Source organism: Amblyraja radiata, chromosome 18 (assembly GCF_010909765.2).
Source record: "Amblyraja radiata isolate CabotCenter1 chromosome 18, sAmbRad1.1.pri, whole genome shotgun sequence".
In the NCBI taxonomy this organism is placed as follows: Eukaryota; Metazoa; Chordata; class Chondrichthyes; order Rajiformes; family Rajidae; genus Amblyraja; species Amblyraja radiata.
In genome coordinates, this window is record NC_045973.1 from 3,363,702 (window position 1) to 3,383,534 (window position 19,833).

The window sequence follows — 19,833 nt, forward strand, 5'->3', positions numbered from 1 at the left end:
TTGGGACATGAGAGGAAACCGGAGCACCCGGAGGAAACCCACGCGGTCACAGGGAGAGCGTGCAAACTCCACGCAGACAGCACCCGTGGTCAGGATTGAAACCGGGTCACTGACGCGGTGAGCAGCAACTCTAGATAACGCTGAGTTTGTGACTCTGCTGCCATTTGTTAGTGCTGCTTCTGCTAACAGCTCGTACATCGGGGGAGATATTTCCCTCATTTTGTACACTATAGGAAGTTTCAGTCAGTCAAAAAGACTAGGCTTGTATTCACTGGGGTTTAGAAGGATGAGGGGGAATCTTATAGAAACATATAAAATTATAAAAGGACTGGACAAGCTAGATGCAGGAAAAATGTTCCCAATGTTGGGCGAGTCCAGAACCAGGGGCCACACAGTCTTAGAATGAAGGGGAGGTCATTTAAGACTGAGATGAGAAAAAACTTTTTCACCCAGAGAGTTGTGAATTTATGGAATTCCCTGCCACAGAGGGCAGTGGAGGCCAAGTCACTGGATGGATTTAAGAGAGAGTTAGATAGAGCTCTAGGGGCTGGTGGAGTCAAGGGATATGGGGAGAAGGCAGGCACGGGTTATTGATAGGGGACGGTCAGCCATGATCACATTGAATGGCGGTGCTGGCTCGAGGGGCCGAATGGCCTCCTCCTGCACCTATTTTCTATGTTTCTATGTTTCTGTGTTCCTGCTTTTGAAATACTTGAATTCAAATAGCAAGTGGGAAGTGGTTGTGGGATGGATCGGGGGGGGGGGGGGGGGGGGGGGGGGTGAGAGACTGAGGCAGCATCGGACACTGCACAGTTTACACTTCACATCGCTGAGAGCAGTGTGTGGAAGCCCACGCCACATCCTCCAGGACAACGTGTTGTTAACTGCGACAGACATCTAACTCCAGAGGCGGCCTCAACATGTTTGCCGGAGTCGCCGTGGCAACAGTCACCCCACAGATAACAACGTTAGTAGTAAGTGGTTTCATTGCCTTTATTAAAGTTTAAACAAGGGCTGTGAGTGTGACGTGTGCTGATCACAGTGCATTAGAGTCATAGAGTGATACAGTGTGGAAACATGCCCTTCGGCCCAACTTGCCCACATGTCCCGTCTACACTAGATCATAAGTGATAGGAGCAGAATTCGGCCCAACAAGTCTACTCCGCCATTCACTCATGGCTGATCTATCTCTCCCTCCTAACCCCATTCTCCTGCCTTCTCCCCGTAATCCCTGACACCCGCACTAATCAAGAATCTATTTATCCCTGCCTTAAATATATCACTGACTTGGCCTCCACAGCCGTCTGTCCCGCCTGCTTCTAGTCCCACCTGCCCGCGTTTGGCCCATAGCCCTCTAAACGTGGCCTGTCCATGCACCTGTCTAAATGTTTCTTAAACGTCGCAATAGCACCTGTGTTGACCTTGATGTTGTATTGGCCTGTATTGTATTGTCTTTTGGCAATAGGGGGATTCCAGTGCTATCTTCAGTGTAAATCAGCATCTGCAGTTCCTTCCTACACAAAATGATCTGATGGTTTACATGCTGTTAGTCATTGTAACAAATATTTATCCTGCCAAGTAATGATGATGACATATTTTATTCATATTTATAGTCTCGTGCCAAATGAGAGCACCTAACTTGATCTCCCCTGTCCCGTCTGCTCCTGGGCATGGCCAAGATGGCTATTCGCGGCACCAGGCAGCGGCTAGTCGATGGCCGCACCAGGGTTGACTGTCTGCCCCTTTTCCGGGCCTGTGTCCGTGCCCGCGTGTCCCTGGAGAGGGACTCTGGAGGCCTTCCGTGAATGCTGGTCGCCACGGGAAGTTGGGTGTTTTGTTCATAAAGTTGGCGTTATATTAACTTGAGTAAATAAGTAATTAAGTTTATTGGCCAAGTATTCACATACAAGGAATTTGCCTTGGTGCTCCGCCCACAAGTAACAACATGTCATACAGTGACAGTTATGAATGACTCAGAAAACACGAAACATTAATAATAATAAAACATTAATGATAAAACACCATTGATCAAGCATGTGAACCAACAAAATACCAGATGAAAGGGAGGCTACAGATTTTTGGCTGTTGAGTAGAGCAACTACTCGTGGATAAAAACTGTTTTTATGTCTGGCTGTGGCAGCTTTGACAGTCCGGAGTCGCCTTCCAGAGGGAAGTGATTCAAAGAGTTTGTGGGAGGGGTCAGAGATGATCTTGCCCACTCGATTGTTTGTTTGTAGAACTGTCAACATCGGCAGTCTTTGATTGAGTTCATTTATATGTTCATTTTTAATTTTTGAATAAAAGTATTTGTATACTAATTAAAAAAACCTTTATTATGATAAAACTGCACTGAATTATGTTGGCAAAACCTTTACAGCATTGTTTAATTCTTATGATTTTTAATATATCAAACTGCAGCAATTCATTATTGTATATTATATCAGACATTTCTATCTGAAACATGTTCAAGAAGGAACTGCAGATGCTGGAAAATCGAAGGTAGACAAAAGTGGTGGAGAAACTCAGCGGGTCAGGCAGCATCTGTGGAGAACATGGATAGGTGACGTTTCACAGAGTGCTGGAGTAACCCAGCGGGTCAGGCAGCATCTGTGGAGAACATGGATAGGTGACGTTTCACAGAGTGCTGGAGTAACTCAGCGGGTCAGGCAGCATCTGTGGAGAACATGGATAGGTGACGTTTCACAGAGTGCTGGAGTAACTCAGCGGGTCAGGCAGCATCTGTGGAGAACATGGATAGGTGACGTTTCACAGAGTGCTGGAGTAACTCAGTGGTTCAGGCAGCATCTGTGGAGAACATGGATAGGTGAACGTTTCACAGAGTGCTGGAGTAACTCAGCGGGTCAGGCAGCATCTGTGGAGAACATGGATAGGTGGCCCCTCCTCCAGAGATGCTGCCTGACCCGCTGAGTTGCTCCAGCAATGTTTATGGATAACTTTGGGACAAACCAGCATCTGCAGTTCCTTCCTACAGATGTAGAAGTCCTTTCCTGCCACTAAACGTCGCTCTCTGACATGTTAATCAACCACTCCACTTCCTGTGAGTTTTAATTAAAATTCACCTCCTGCCCTGTGATGTTGCCAACGGCGGCGCAGCGGTAGATTTGCTGCCTCACAGCGCCAGAGACCTGGGTTTGATCCTGACTACGGGCGCTGTCTGTACGGAGTTTGTACGTTCTCCCCGTGACCTGTGTGGGTTTTCTCCGGGATCTCCGGTTTCCTCCCACAGACGTACGGGTTTGTAGGTCAATTGGCTTGGTATAAATGTAAAATTGTCCTAGTGTGTATGTGTAGGGCAATTTTAACGGTCGGTGCAGACTCGGTGGTGAATAGGGCCTGTTTCCGGGCTGTATCTCTATACTAAACTAGAAGCTTAAGATGTGTAAGAAAGAACCGCGGATGCTGGTTTAAATTGAAGGTAGACACAAAGTGCTGGACCCTTTGGGTCTCGACCCGAAACGTCGCCCATTCCTTCTCTCCAGAGATGCTGCCTCACCCGCTGTGTTACTCCAACATTGTGTATCTACCTTAGAAGCTTAAGACACATGATATAAGCAGTGGGTCCCACTGCAAGGCAAGGTGCGGCCAGCGTAGTTTGAGTCTTCCTCTACCCACGCAGGCCTTTGTGGGACTTGAGCCAACTGAAGAAGCCGTGAGACTCGCGCAGGTCAACCTCCACGGGGTAGTGGTCACTCACTTTCAGCGCCTGCCAATGGGAGAAAGAAGACACGGTCAAAGGTGGCCTCAAGCTTGTAGAGTCGCAGAGTCACACAGCATGGAAACAGGCCCTTCGGCCCAACTTGCCCACGCCTACCCACATACCACATCTACACTAGTCCCACCTGCCTGCGCTTGGTCCATATCCCTCTAAACCTGTACCTGTCCAAATGTTTCTTAAGCGTTGCGATACTCCCTACCTCAACTACCTCCTGTGGCAGCTCGTTCCATACACCCACCACCCTTTGTGTGAAAAAGTTGCCCCTCCGATTCCTATTAAATCTTTTCCCCTTCATCTTAAACCTGTGTCCTCTGGTCCTCGATTCCCCTTACTCTGGGCAAGAGACTCTGTGCATCTACCCGATCTATTCCTCTCATGGTTTTATACACCACCTGCCCAAATATTTCTTAAACTTTGTGATATTAACGACCTCCTGCGACAGCCCGTTCCATATACCTATCAACCTCTGTAAAAAAAAAAAAGTTGCCCTGCAGGTTCCTATTACATTTAAATCTTCCCCTCCAGCCTTAAATCTACATCCTCTCAGATATATAATGTTTCAATGAGTGTAGTGATCCTGACTTGCATTTGAACTTGTGCTGAATGAAGGTGCGGAAAGCAGTGACTCACTTTACTGCCCTTTTAAACATTTTATTACACCTTCTTATGAATAATTTTATGATGTAATTATACTACGCCATTATCTGCTCTTGTGAAGTTTTATTTGGATAACCACCAAGGTCATAAACTATCAACAGAGGCCATAGGGCAAGCTGATGCCCAACCCCAGGTGACTATTTGCCTGCTGGTCACAGAACCACATCTACAAACTCATATTACATCCACCCCACACTCTTAAATCTCCACTCCTACAGCAGCATTTTTTTAACTTTATCTGTATACTGTAAATAGACAATAGGTGCAGGAGTAGGCCATTCGGCCCTTCGAGCCAGCACCGCCATTCAATGTGATCATGGCTGATCATCCACAATCAGGACCCCCGTTCCTGCCTTCTCCCCATATCCCCTGACCACTATTTTTAAGAGCCCTATCTAACTCTTTCTTAAAAGCATCCAGAGAACCGGCCTCCACCGCCCTCTGAGGCAGGCTCGATTGTAATCATGTATTGTCTTTCTGCTGACTGGACAGTTTAATTGTCGTGGTATAATTGTATATTGTCCTTAGTGTGTGTAGATTAGTGTTAGTGTGCGGGGATGGCTGGTCAGTGCGGACTCAGTGGGCCGAAGGGCCTGTTTCGTCCTTCGGCCCACAGACCCCGCACCGACCAGCGATCCCGTGCACTAACACTAATCTACACACACTAAGGAAAATGCATCTCTAAACAAAACTAAACTAATGAGTACAATCTATGTGGATGTACAATTACAAGTACAAACCACAGGTATAATCAAAATCGATGGCTTGTTTGTAATCATGTGTTGTTGTCTTTCCGCTGACTGGATAGCAGGTGACAAGAAGCTTTTCGCTGTACCTCGGTACATGTGGCAATACACCAAACTAAACTGAACTAAACTAATAGCCCTGTCCCACGGTACGAGTTCATTCCAAGAGCTCTCCCGAGTTTAAAAAAAATCAAACTCGGGGTAAGCACGGAGAATGAACGTAGCGGGTGCGTCGGAGCTCGGGGACGTCTCTTAGCGGCTCGTAACGCTAACGGCAGGTACTCGGGAAGACTCGCTAACGGCAGGTAAGCACGGGAAGACTCGTGAAGATTTTTCAACATGTTGAAAAATGTCCACGAGAGCCCCGAGTACCCACGAGCGGCCATTAACGTAAATCTCCGAGTTCGAATCAGGGCAAACTCGGGAGAGCTCTTGGAATGAACTCGTACCAGGGACAGAGCTTTTAAGCCTGAAACATTGCCTACTTCCTTCGCTCCATAGATGCTGCCTCACCGGCTGAGTTTCTCCAGCATTTTTGTCTACCTTCCATTTTCCAGCATCTGCAGTTCCTTCTTAAACTAAAGCAGGGATTGTTCATATTACACTTCGCTCTCCCTGAGGTAATGCCACGCCGTTCCCCTGTCATTTTAGAGACCAGCCATTCTTTGTTAAATCCCCAATGATCGTTTGAGCATCACACCCTCATTGATCCAATTCTTTAGACTTTTAACTTGACTTTAGAGATGCTGCGCGGAAACAGGCCCTTCGGCCCACCGAGTCCGCGCCGACCAGCGATCACCCCCGTATACTAGCACAACCCTACACACACAACACACACTAGGGACAATTGCAATTTTACTGAAGCTAATTAATGAATGAATAAGTTTATTGGCCTAGTATTCACATACAAGGAATTTGCCTTGGTGCTCCACCCGCAAGTGACAACATGACATACAGTGACAGTTAGGAATGACACATAAAACATTAATAATAAAACATTATTGATTAAACATGTGAATTAAACTGGTCTGAAGAAGGATCTCGACCTGAAACGCCACCTATTCCTTTTCTCCGGAGATGCTGCCTGACCCGCTGAGTTACCCCAGCTTTTTGTGTCTGTCTACTGAAGAGTCAACAAAAGCTCAGACTTACCTGCGGCTCAGTCATGCCGTAAGCCTCCGTGAAATTGAACACGCTGACTGAATCAGGAACGACCGCCTTCAGCAGCTTCTCACCACGAAGGACAATCCTGGTTTATGGAAACAATAAGAAGGATGATCGTATACACCCCTGTCCCACGGTACGGGTTCATTCCAAGAGCTCTCCCGTGTTTGCCCTGATTCGAACTCGGAGATTTACAGTAATGGCCGCTCGTCGGTACTCGGGGCTCTCGTGGACATTTTTCAACGAGTTGAAAATCTTCACGAGTCTTCCCGTGCTTACCTGGCGTTAGCGAGTCTTCCCGAGTACCTGCCGTTAGCGTCACGAGCCGCTAAGAGACGTCCCCCGAGCTCCGACGTACCCGCTACGTTCATTCTCCGTGCTACCACGAGTTTGATTTTTTTTAAACTCGGGAGAGCTCTTGGAATGAACTCGTACCGTGGGACAGGGCTTTTAATCTCAATCTGAATTTCTGCAAACAATTCACAGTTATGGTGACACCTGGAACAGTGATGATAAACATATAAGATTATTAAGGGTTTGGAACACACTAGAGACAGGAACATGTTCCCGATGTTGGGGGAGTCCAGAACCAGGGGCCACAGTTGAAGAATAAGGGGTAAGCCATTTAGAACATTTAGAATCTAGCTATCTTTTGAAAGCATCCAGAGAACGGCCTCCACCGCCCTCTGAGGCAGAGAATTCCACAGACTCACAACTCTCCGTAAGAAAAAGTGTTTTCCTCGTCTCCGTTCTAAATGGCTTACCCCTTATTCTTAAACTGTGGCCCCTGGTTCTGGACTCCCCCCAACATCGGGAACATGTTTCCTGCCTCTAGTGTGTCCAAACCCTTAATAATCTTATATATTTCAATAAGATATCCTCTCATCCTTCCTAAACTCCAGAGTGTACAAGCCCAGCCGCTCCATTTTCGCAGCATATGACAGTCCTGCCATCCCGGGACAGCCCCGCCATCCTCCCACATCCCAAGGCATACGGGTGTGTAGGTTAATTGGCCCTCTGTAAATTGTGTAGGGAGTGGATGAGAAAGTGGGACAACATAGAAGCTCGTGTCAACATTTGATCGATGGTCGGCATGGACTCTGTGGGCCGAAGGGCCTGTTTCCATGCTGTATCTCTAAATTCTAAACTCTTTTACTTTTAATGAAGTGATTTATTTAATGTTTGAACTCATATCCTTGTCTTAAGGATTCTGCAGTTAGATGGTTCATCCCCTCTCTCGTGGATATCGGCAAAATCAGGTCAGAGTTCAGCCCTCAGCCCCCGACACACCAAATAATGATGTGCCCAGCCTCGCCATGTAATTCAAGTTGTACTTAATCAGTGCATTAGGTAGAAACAAGGAACAGCAGATGCCAGTTTACAAAAAAAAGACACAATGTGCCGGAGTAACTCAGGCGGCACGGTGGCGCAGCGGTAGTGTTGCTGCCTTACAGTGCTTGCAGCGCCGGAGACCCGAGTTCGATCCCGTCTACGGGTGCTGTCTGTACGGAGTTTGCACGTTCTCCCCGTGACCTGCGTGGGTTTTCTCACGAGATCTTTGGCTTTCTCCCGCACTCCAAAGACGGACAGGTTTGTAGGTGAATTGGCTTGGTGTAGGTGTAAATTGTCCCTAGTGTGTGTAGGATAGTGTTAATGTGCGGGGATCGCTGGTCGGCGCGGACTCGGTGGGCCAATGGGCCTGTTTCTCGCGCTGTATCTCTAAACTAAACTAAACTAAACTAAACTAACCTTAGAGATTCACTTAAAAACAAATGAATGAAGAAAAGTATTTTCCCTCCCCATTGCAGGCGGTTATCTGGGTCATGAGATTGTTTTATTATTATCTAGACTGCACTTGAAACTTTTCACTTGAAGTTCTTTAGAAGAAGGGACCCGACCCGAAACGTCACCTATCCATGTTCTCCAGAGATGCTGCCTGACCCGCTGAGTTACTCCAGCACTCTGTGAAACGTCACCTATCCATGTTCTCCACAGATGCTGCCTGACCCGCTGAGTTACTCCAGCACTTCTGTGAAACGTCACCTATCCATGTTCTCCAAAGACGCTGCCTGTCCCGCTGAGTTACTCCAGCACTTTGTGTCTTATTTTTGGTAAAGCAGCATCTGCAGTTCCAGGACTTTCAAGGTCCTTACTAAGGTGGTCTGCCATCTCAGATTCCAGGAAGTGAGTGGGGTGTTTGATGAGCAGTTTGACAGCACTGGGCTTGTACTCGCTGGAGTTTAGAAGGATTGAGGGGGGACCTCATTGAAACACAGAATAATGAAAGGCTTGGATAGAGTGGATGTGGAGAGGATGTTTCCACTGGTGGGAGAGTCGTAGGACCAGAGGTCACAGCCTCAGAATTAAAGGACGCTCTTTTAGAAAGGAGGTGAGGAGGAACTTCTTTAGTCAGAGGGTGGTGAATCTGTGGAACTCATTGCCACAGAGGGCTGTGGAGGCCAAGTCAGTGGATATTTTTAAGGCAGAGATAGATGGATTCTTGATTATGACGGGTGTCAAGGGTTATGGGGAGAAGGCAGGAGAATGGGGTAAGGGCCTGTCCCACATGGAGATTTTTTTGGCGACTGCCGGCGTCATATAAGTGTTGCCAAAAGGTTTTGGACATTTCAAAATCCAGCGGCAACTTGAGAAAAACACCGCGCGTCAATACGTCGTCACGCCGCGTATTTTCGGTGACCTGATACGTCAGTCAACGATGCCGGCAGTCGCCGAAAAAAATCACCAAGTGGGACAGACCCTTTCGGAGGAAGAGATCAGCCATGATTGAATGGCGGAGTAGCCTCGACGGGCCGAATGGCCTAATTCTATTCCTATAACTTGTGATCTCACCTGTCGTAGGCACAATGCGTGCTTTCTCTCAACCGTCGTGTCCTCTTCATCACCAATCAGCCAGGGCAAAGTTGGTATCGTTTCGCAGTCTGATATTCTTCCATTCCTTCCTCCTGACGTAGTCGCAGTCCGCATTCAAGTCTCCCATGATGATGAAGTACTGTTGAGGGCAAAAGTTTAGTTTAGTTTAGAGATAGCCGGCGCGGAAACAGGCCCTTCGGCCCATCGAGCCCCCACCGATGCTTTGGATGCTTTCAAGAGAGGGCTAGAGAGGGCCCTTAAAAAATAGCGGAGTCAGGGGATATGGGGAGAAGGCTAGGAACGGGGGTACTGATTGGGGATGATCAGCCATGATCACATTGAATGGTGGTGCTGGCTCGAAGGGGAAATGGCCGACTCCTGCACCTATTGTCTTTTGTCTATTGACCCGAGACGTCACCCATTCCTACTCTCCAGAGATGCTGCCTGTCCCTGCTGAGTTACTCCAGCGATTTGAGCCTATCTTTGTCGTAAAGCAGCATCAACAGTTCGTCCCCACAACCTACTACAGTGAGGATGGTCCACATGTACCTTGGCTCTCCAACGCCGCTTCATTGCTGTGTAGACGTCGTACAAGGCATCGATCTCAAACACGGAGGCATCTGGCATTGAGTGCAGGGGAATAACCACAAAGTCTTTCACAGCTTAAGGAAGAAAAGAGAAATTAATTATTAAAGAAACCTGCTCCAATACCTTTAAGGGCCTGTCCCATTTACGTCATTTTTTTTCAGCGCACCAGTCACAGTCGCAGCAGGTAGTCGCCGAAAATGTTGAAAATCCAGGGGTGACCAGAACAAGGTATGAACAAGGACAAGGCCGAACGTACTATGGGAACTTCACTTGCCCCCCTGCAGGAACTATACATCAGGAGGTGCAACTCCAGAAGCCAACAATATCATGAGAGACCCCTTCCACCCCTGCAACGGACTGTTCCAGCTGCTACGGTCAGGCAAACGCCTCCGTTGCCATGCGGTGAGAACTGAGAGGTTGAGAAGGAGTTTCTTCCCAGAGGCCCATTCGGACTGTAAACGCCTATCTCACCAGGGACTACTCTACTGAACGTTTTTTCCTTCCATATATTATTATGTAAAATAATATGTGTGTTATGATTGTGTTTATAGTTTGTTTGGTTGTTTGGTTGTTTGTCTTTTGCACAAAGTCCGCGAGCATTGCCACTTTCATTTCACTGCGCATCTCGTATGTGTATGTGACAAATAAACTTGACTTGACTTGACTCTTTGGGCGACTACTCACAACCATACAGGCTTCATCCCGCGACATGTCGACACGTGACACCTGTTTGGTCGTGGGTAGTCGCCCCAAAGAGTTGCACCTTTTTCTGGTTGCCCCTGACAGCTCGTTCCAGGCACCCACCACCCTCTGTGTAAAGAGATCCTCCCACATATTTCCTTTAACTTTTCTCCTCTCACCTTAAACCAATGCTTCAAAGTTATAAGATATTTGTTGTTATCAGCTTCCAACGTTTTGCCACAGTAAGGAGAATTTTTGCATCTTACATACTTGGGAAAATGTTACTCCGTGAGTGTATGTGTCTGTTTATGATACATTTAAGGGCCTGTCCCACTTACGCGATTTTTTTCGGCGACCTTTAACAAAATGTAACAAAAAGACAATTACCCCCCCCCCCCCCCCCGCGACAAACTACGACTAAAGTGTAACCCCGTGTGGCTGGGGCAGAATTCCTCACCGACCCAGCTGATGCTTGGCTTCCGTCAAGCCCGCCCGCTCGCCCGCCCGCCCGCCGGCTGGGGCTGCCGAGGAAACCGCTCGCCAAAGCCCTCAGCCCCCTTCAGTGGAATGGAGTTGGCTGTGGTCAATGTGGGGTGAAGGAGAGAGCGTTCACGCCGCGGCCCCTGCATCCACCGATCTTTCCACCACCACCACGCACAAGAAGCGACAAGAAGCGACGGGACAGACACCATTGCACGCAGACGCCGAGGAGTGAGTTCAGCTCTGGCTGGGCAACTTCTAATCTTGTGTGTGGACTCGATAAGAAGAAGATTGACTGTGTAAGAAAACAACGCTCGGGTAAGTGTTCAAGAAGGAACTGCAGATGCTGGAAAATTGAAGGTACACAAAAAAGCTGGAGAAACTCAGCGGGTGCAGCAGCATCTATGGAACGAAGGAAATAGGCAACGTTTCGGGCCGAATCCCTTGGGAAATAGGCGACGTTTCGGGCCGAATCCCTTGGGAAATAGGCAACGTTTTCGGGCCGAACCCAAAGGGTTTCGGCCCGAAACGTTGCCTATTTCCTTCGCTCCATAGATGCTGCTGCACCCGCTGAGTTTCTCCAGCTTTTTTGTGTACCTTCGGGTAAGTGTTACGTGTGTGTGTTGTGCTACGCCTGCGGGCCGGATGATTTCGGGTTACGGGCCGGATCGGCCCGCGGGCCTTAGGCTGCTGACCCCTGGTCTACCCAATCCATGCCTCTCATAGTTGTATATGGGTCTATCGGGCCTTCCCTTCAACCTCTGCCGTTCCAGAGAGAACAATCCAACTCTGTGTAAAACGTCTCCGAGGCGCCGCTGGTACCATCTATAAGTGTGTACTTCATACGGGAAAGGGGTTCAGTTACTTACAGGTGGAGGGTGATGAAAACCAAACTACAAACGGCTCTCGTGCAAACACGTCCGCGTTGTTTGCTGGGAAATCCGGATATTGATAACTTCTTTTCACCGATAATAATTTGTGTCTAAAATGGAAGCAAAGGCATACATGTCCAATAAGGGCCAGATCATTAACAGATCATTGAAGCCAAGTGAGATTGCATTTAGGGTAATAGGCACAATACCATAGACACAAAATGCTGGAGTAACTCAGCGGGATCAGGCAACATCTCTGGAGAGAAGGAATGGGTGACGTTTCGGGTCGAGACCCTTCTTCAGACTCGACCCGAAATGTCACCCATTCCTTCTATCAAGAGATGCTGCCTGATCCCGCTGAGTTACTCCAGCATTTGGTGTCTTTCTTCGGTGTAAACCAGCATCTGCGGTTCCTTCCTACACAAATAGTTTGACTTCATCTCTTGAACCGGATTCTTCTACATTGAAAAGGTGACTTCTGTAAAGTACTTAGGTGGACAAAAATGCCGGAGAAACTCAGCGGGTGAGGCAGTATCTATGGAGCGAAGGAATAGGTGACATTTCGAGTCGAGACCATTCTTCAGACCACACTCTTAAAAATACTTTGCTGCCTACTTGAACTGTGACTTTAGGAACAGCTTCTTCCCCTCTGTTATCAGGCTTTTGAACGGTCCTTCCATAAGCTAGGATACTGTCCGATTCACCTCTACCCCATTGCGGACATTGGACTTTGTCTCTGGAACTGATGCTCTACAATGCTGAGAACTATATCCTGCACTCTGTATCTTCCCCTTTGTTCTACCTGTTGGCCTCGAATTTGACTTGAGTTGAGGCAGGTACGGTGACAGCATTTAAAAGACACTTGGACAGGTACATGGTTAGGAGAGGTTTACCGTGATATGGTCCACAATGTAGGCAAATGGGTTTAGCTTAGATGGGGCATTCTGGTCGGCATGGGCAAGTTGTGCCAGGGTGCCTGTTTAAATGCAGTATGACTTTAAGACTAAATATTTTAGGCCTGCACAGTGGCACAGTCCACATCCCAAAGACGGGCGGGTTTGTAGGTTAATTGAGCTCTGTAAAGGGCCTGTTCCACTTGGGCGACCTAATCCGCGAGTTCTGGCGAGTTTGCCCTCGACTCATACTCGCTGCATGGTCGACACAAGGTCTTTGTAACTCTCCTTCATGCTCGAGAGTGGTCTCCGCGTACTCGAGGCCTCAGCTGGGTCGCGGCGTATTTTTCAACATGTTGAAAACTGCCCGCAAAAAATGCCATGGAAAAAATCGATACTTTTTTACTCATAGGTTTAGTCGTAGTAGATCGGCATGTTAGTCGTAGGTAATAGAGGGTAGTCGTAGATAGTCTTCATCATAGTCGAAGGGAGGTCGAAGGGAGGTCGAAGGAGGTCTTCAACATGTCATTTTTTCAATCTCTCCTAAACTCTTCTAAACTCGCCAATTAGGTCGCCCAAGTGGGACAGCCCCTTAAAATATTTTATCAAACGCAATTATCAAAAAAGCTCATCAGCGCCTCTACTTCCTGAGAAGATTACGGAGAGTCGGATTGTCAAGGAAGACTCTCTCTAACTTCTACAGGTGCACAGTCGAGAGCATGCTGACCGGTTGCATCGTGGCTTGGTTCGGAAATTTGAAGCGCCCTGGAGAGGAAAAGACTACAAAAAGTAGTAAACACTGCCCAGTCCATCATCGGCTCTGACCTTCCTTCCATCGAGGGGATTTATCGCAGTCGCTGCCTCAAAAAGGCTGGCAGTATCATCAAAGACCCACACCATCCTGGCCACACACTCATCTCCCTGTTACCTTCAGGTAGAAGGTACAGGAGCCTGAAGACTGCAACAACCAGGTTCAGGAATAGCTACTTCCCCTCAGCCATCAGGCTATTAAACCTGGCTCGGACAAAACTCTGATTATTAATAACCACTTTCTGTTATTTGCACTACCAGTTTATTTATTCATGTGTGTATATATTTATATCATGGTATATGGACACATTTATCTGTTTTGTAGTAAATGCCTACTATTTTCTGTGTGCTTAAGCAAAGCAAGAATTTCATTGTCCTATACAGGGACACATGACAATAAACTCACTTGAACTTGAACTTGAAAATTGCCCCTAATGTACAGGTAGTGGATGGGTCAGTGGGATAACATCGTCGGCTGTGGGGGCTTCGATCGCCCCGACTACAGATGGTCCGACTGCCCCGACCACGGGAGAACAGAGAGGAAGATGATTGGACTGTATTGCGTTCCATCACAGTGAGGTATGTGGGATCCACTGTTGTGGATGTTTATGTTAACTAATGTGTATCTTGTTGCTTTTCACTAAAGGGCCTGATCCACTTGGCGAGTTTTACAGCGACTGCCGGCGTCGTATCAGGGTCGCCGAAAGATTTTGAACGTTTCAAAATCCAGCGGCGACAAAAAAAATGTTGAAAAAACAGCGCGCGTCAATACATCGTCACGCCGCGTCACGCAGCGAATTTATCAGTGACCTGATACGTCAGTCAATGATGCCGGCAGTCGCCAAGTGGGACAGGCCCTTTAGCATGGCTGCAAGGTAACTCATGTTTCACTGTACCATCATTGGCGCATGTGACAATAAACTGACCTTGAAACCTTGAGCCAGTGGGAAAAGGTTTGTTCCAGTGTTGTATCTCCAAACTAAACTCAACTCAAAATGAGTCTGAAGAAGGGTCTCGACCCAAAACGTCACCCATTCCTTCTCTCCAGAGATGCTGCCTGACCCGCTGATTCACTATGGCATTTTGTGTCTATCTTCAGTTTAAACCAGCATCTGCAGTTCCTTCCTACATGTAAGAGCATTGAGTATAGAAGCTGGGACGTAATGTTAAAATTGTACAAGGCATTGGTGAGACCAATTCTGGAGTATGGTGTACAATTTTGGTCGCCCAATTATAGGAAGGATGTCAACAAAATAGAGAGAGTACAGAGGAGATTTACTAGAATGTTGCCTGGGTTTCAACAACTAAGTTACAGAGAAAGGTTGAACAAGTTAGGTCTTTATTCTCTGGAGCGCAGAAGGTTAAGGGGGGACTTGATAGAGGTCTTTAAAATGATGAGAGGGATAGACAGAGTTGATGTGATCAAGCTTTTCCCTTTGAGATAGGGAAGATTCAAACAAGAGGACATGACTTCAGAATTAAGGGACAGAAGTTTAGGGGTAACATGAGGGGGAACTTCTTTACTCAGAGAGTGGTAGCGGTGTGGAATGAGCTTCCAGTGGAAGTGGTAGCGGCAGGTTCGTTGGTATCATTTAAAAATAATTGGATAGGCATATGGATGAGAAGGGAATGGAGGTTATGGTATGAGTGCAGGCAGGTGGGACTAAGGGAAAAAAGTTGTTCGGCACGGACTTGTAGGGCCGAGATGGCCTGTTTCCGTGCTGTAATTGTTATATGGTTATATGGTTAAAAGTGGTACTTGGTGTTCTGATTGTTTCGTGCTTAAGGCCCTGTCCCACTGTACGAGGTAATTCTCCGAGTTTCCCCTGATTCGAACTCGGAGATTTACGGTAATAGTCGCTCGTAGGTACTCGGGGCTCTCGTGGACATTTTTCAACATGTCGAAAAAAACTTCACGAGCTTACCGTGTTTCCCGAGTACCTGCCGTTAGCGTTACGAGCCCCTACGAGACGGCCCCGAGCTACGAGCTACCCGCGACGTACATTCTACGTGCTTACCACGAGTTTGATTTTTTTTTTAAACTCGGGAGAGCTCTTGGGTAAACTCGTATAGTGGGACAGGGCTCTAAGATTGTAGAATCCAACCTTTCTTTTTGTTATTAGTCACCCTCTCTCACCCCCCCCCCCCCCCCCCCCCCCCCACCCACACACACAGCCTGCAAGTACGTGCTCGGTCAGCATATAGGAATGAAAGGGTACCTGTAAATAAACGCATACTGTTCCTTGTAGGTGCCCGTGCCCAGACGGACACTGATGATCGATTCATATTCATTCCTGTTGCCATGACTAAAGAAAAATGAAAATATGTTCTTCATGTCTGTACATCATTAAAAATCAGGTGTATTTAGAATCAAAATTCGCAAACTAAATAAGGGTTGCACGGTGGCCCAGCAGGTAGAGTTGCTGCCTCACAGCACCAGAGACCCGGGTTCGATCCCTGTCTGTATGGAGTTTGCACGTTCTCCCCGTGGGTTTTCTCTGAGATATTGGGTTTCCTCCCGCACTCCAAAGACATGCAGGTTTGTAGGTTAAATGGTCAAGAAGGAACTGCGGATGCTGGAAACTCGAAGGTCAAAACGTTGCCTATTTCCTTCGCTCCATAGATGCTGCCGCACCCGCTGAGTTTCTCCAGCACTTTTGTCTACCAACCGGTTCGTAGGCTAATTGGCTTGGTGCAAGTGTAAATTGTCCCCAGTGTGTGTAGGATAGTGTTAGTGTGCAGGGATCGCTGGTCGGCGCGGACTCGGTGGGCCGAAGGGCCTGTTTCCGCGCTGTATCTCTAAACTAAACTAAACTAAATGAAATACCGAATTATAATCATGTGTTGTCTTTCTGCTGACTGGATAGAACGCGACAAAAAGATTTTCACTGCACCTCGGTACACGTGACAATAAACTAAACACGAAATTTAAATGATGCGTATGGTCTAGGCTGCTTATGTTCTGATTCAAAGAGATTTCTAGTTCCTTTTCTCAATGAATAGTCACATTGGTTACTTCCTCGATTTAATACCTTGCAAGGAAATGAGATAGAGGGTGGTAAATAACACCGTGTGGTGAACAGTGATGTCGTCAGCAAAAGGCAATGACTATGTAAAGGCAGCAACTGAAGGGGCATCTGAGTATAGGAGCAGGGAGGTTCTGCTGCAGTTGTACAGGGCCTTGGTGAGACCACACCTGGAGTATTGCGTACAGTTTTGGTCTCCTAATCTGAGGAAAGACATTCTTGCCATAGAGGGAGTACAGAGAAGGTTCACCAGACTGATTCCTGGGATGGCAGGACTTTCATATGAAGAAAGACTGGATAGACTCGGTTTGTACTCGCTAGATTTTAGAAGATTGAGGGGGGATCTTATAGAAACTCACAAAATTCTTAAGGGGTTGGACAGGCTAGATGCAGGAAGAATGTTCCCGATGTTGGGGAAGTCCAGAACAAGGGGTCACAGTTTAAGGATAAGGGGGAAGTCTTTTAGGACCGAGATTATAATTTTTTTGTGGTGAATCTGTGAAATTCTCTGCCACAGAAGGTAGTTGAGGCCACACAGTTCATTGGCTATATTTAAGAGGGAGTTAGATGTGGCCCTTGTGGCTAAAGGGATCAGGGGGTATGGAGAGAAGGCAGGTACAGGATACTGAGTTGGATGATCAGCCATGATCATATTGAATGGCGGTGCTGGCTCGAAGGGCCGAATGGCCTACTCCTGCACCTATTGTCTATGTTTCTATGTTTCTATGGAACTAAGCCCAGCCATGAACAACTGTAAAACCGTTGCCCACTGTCCTAATGTTGTCCTGGATAAGATGGCTGTCAAATGGCGCTGCGGTAGAGTTGCTGCCTCACAGCGCCAGAGACCCGAGTTCGATCCTGACTACAGCTGCTGTCTGTACGGAGTTTGTACGTTATCCCCGTGACCTGCGTGGGTTTTCTCCGGGATCTCCAGGTTTCCTCCCACACTCCAAAGACGTGCAGGTTTGTAGGTTAATTGGCTTTGGTGTAAATGTAAGTTGTCCCTAGTGTGTGTTTCTCAGGCCCCCTTCGGTCGTGGCTGACCTGACCACGGGTGTCTCCAGGGTTGGAGGACGCCTGTGCGTGACTTTGTTTAACGTGGGGAGACTGGTGCACAGACAGCCACCCCACGGTCCTTGACAGATCTGGGTCAGGACCCAGTGGCATGGAGTCCAAGACGACCGGAGACCCTTTTCTGCTGCAGCCTTCATCGGCCTTCCCAGCCATTGTGACGCGACACTAGGGTCAGCCATCGTCCTCCGCCTGTTCCACCGTTAAGGTTTTGGTTGGATTGGGTCTTTGCCAGGGATGTCCCCCTCGACCTTACTGCCATGGGTGGCCCTACCAGGAGCATCGCTCCAGACGGCATCGCTCTCAGGATCTCAGGACCACACAAGCTTCTCCACCACGACAAGGTGTGTGTCGGATAGTGTTAGTGTGCGGGGATCGCCGGTCAGCACGGACTCGATGGGCTGAAGGGCCTGTTTCCACGCTGTATCTCTAAACTAAAGTGAATTATCTCCCTGGGCTTACTTGTTCAGTCTTGTCATGAGCGCGGGAAAGGCTTGGTTGCTTACATCCTTGATCTCCATCATCAACAACAGGTCACAGCGGGAGATAATCTGCAGAAAGTTACACCAATTACACGTGACTTATTTATAAACATGTCCGAAAGGAATATGAAATAAAAATAACCAAATAACGTTAACTTTTCTTTCCACACCTCCCCCCATCCCCCCCACAAGCAGTCTGAGGAAGGGTCCCAACCCAAAACGTCACCTATCCACGTCCTCCATAGATGCTGCCTGACCCGCTGGGTTACTCCAGCACTCTGTGAAACGTCACCTATCCATGTTCTCCACAGATGCTGCCTGACCCGCTGAGTTACTCCAGCACTCTGTGAAACGTCACCTATCCATGTTCTCCACAGATGCTGCCTGACCCGCTGAGTTACTCCAGCACTCTGTGAAACGTCACCTATCCATGTTCTCCACAGATGCTGCCTGACCCACTGAGTTATGGTGCAGCAGCATCTATGGAGCTAAGGAAATAGGCAACGTTTTGGGCCGAAACCCTTCTGGAAATAGGCAACGTTTCGGGCTGAAACCCTTCCGGGTTTCGGCCCGAAACATTGCCTATTTCCTTAGCTCCATAGATGCTGCCTGACCCGCTGAGTTACTCCAGCACTCTGTGTCTATCTTTGGGACAAATCTTTGATTATTGTTGCCCCTTTTCCAAAGCTTTATGATAGGGACATGGATATTCAGGGAATAGAGGGATATAGATCACGTGTGGACAGACAAGATGAGTTTAGCTTAGTATTGTATTGTGGGCTGGAGGGCATGTCCCTGTGCTGTACTGTGCCATGTTCCATGTGCAATTGTCGTTGCACCATGCCCATGAACTTTGAACATACAGTCTTTAGATTTGTATTTGAGTGGTACCTAAGGGCGGCACGGTGGCGCAGCGGTAGAGTTGCTGCCTCACCTCGCCAGAGACCCGGGATCGATCCTGACTACGGGGTTTGCACGTTCTACCTTTGCCTCGCGCGGGTTATTCCCCGGATGCTCCGGTTTCCTCCCACACTCCAAAGCCGTGCAGGTTTGTAGGTTAATTGGCTTTGGTATAATTGTAAATTGTCCCTAGTGTGTGTGTGTGTGTAGGATAGTGTTAGTGTGCGGGGGGGATCGCTGGTCGGCGCGGACTCAGTGGCTGAAGAGCCTGTTTCTGCGTCTCTCTAAACTAAACTCAACTAAACTAAAGATTCAAGATTCAAGGGAGTTTATTGTCATGTGTCCCTGATAGGACAATGAAATTCTTGCTTTGCTTCAGCACAACGGAACATAGTAGGCATGACTACAGGACAGATCAGTGTGTCCATATACCATTGTATAAATATATACACACATGAATAAATAAACTGATAAACTAAACTAAACTAAACTAAACTCAGAGCAGCATAGATGTAAGGATGATTAAACAGCTTCCAAGAACTATAATTAAATCTGTCAGTTCGCCACTAGAATTGTTATTATTATGGGGGTTATTTTTAAATGCAGCTTCTGTCTGAGTTCCGGTTTGGTATTCCCAATCTTCCTGTTGTTTTCCCAGATGTTTATGGGATGCACAGGAGGGGTCTTCTTCTGCGGAACAAGCATCATGCAAGAGCGGGATCTTGAGACATGAACGGTCACTTTTATTTATAGATGCAGCATGGAACAGGCCCTTCGGCCCACCGAGCCCATAAGTTCTATGTTATCCCACTTTCCCATCCGCTCCTCACGCACGAGGGGCGATTTACAGAGGTCC

At 47.7% G+C, this 19,833-nt stretch overlaps 1 protein-coding gene across 1 annotated transcript in view; it reads right to left on the bottom strand.

Moving 5' to 3' along the window:
• Positions 1–3,335: 3,335 nt before the first annotated feature.
• Positions 3,336–19,833, bottom strand: part of dnase1l3 (deoxyribonuclease 1 like 3) — an 18,277-nt gene continuing 1,779 nt past the window's right edge. Inside the window, 9 exon segments of the mRNA XM_033036615.1 lie at positions 3,336–3,724; positions 6,292–6,388; positions 9,154–9,182; positions 9,184–9,216; positions 9,218–9,313; positions 9,724–9,836; positions 11,793–11,905; positions 15,718–15,804; positions 18,058–18,146. Of these exon segments, the coding sequence (XP_032892506.1) occupies positions 3,626–3,724; positions 6,292–6,388; positions 9,154–9,182; positions 9,184–9,216; positions 9,218–9,313; positions 9,724–9,836; positions 11,793–11,905; positions 15,718–15,804; positions 18,058–18,146 (756 nt within the window). The 3' untranslated portion in view covers positions 3,336–3,625.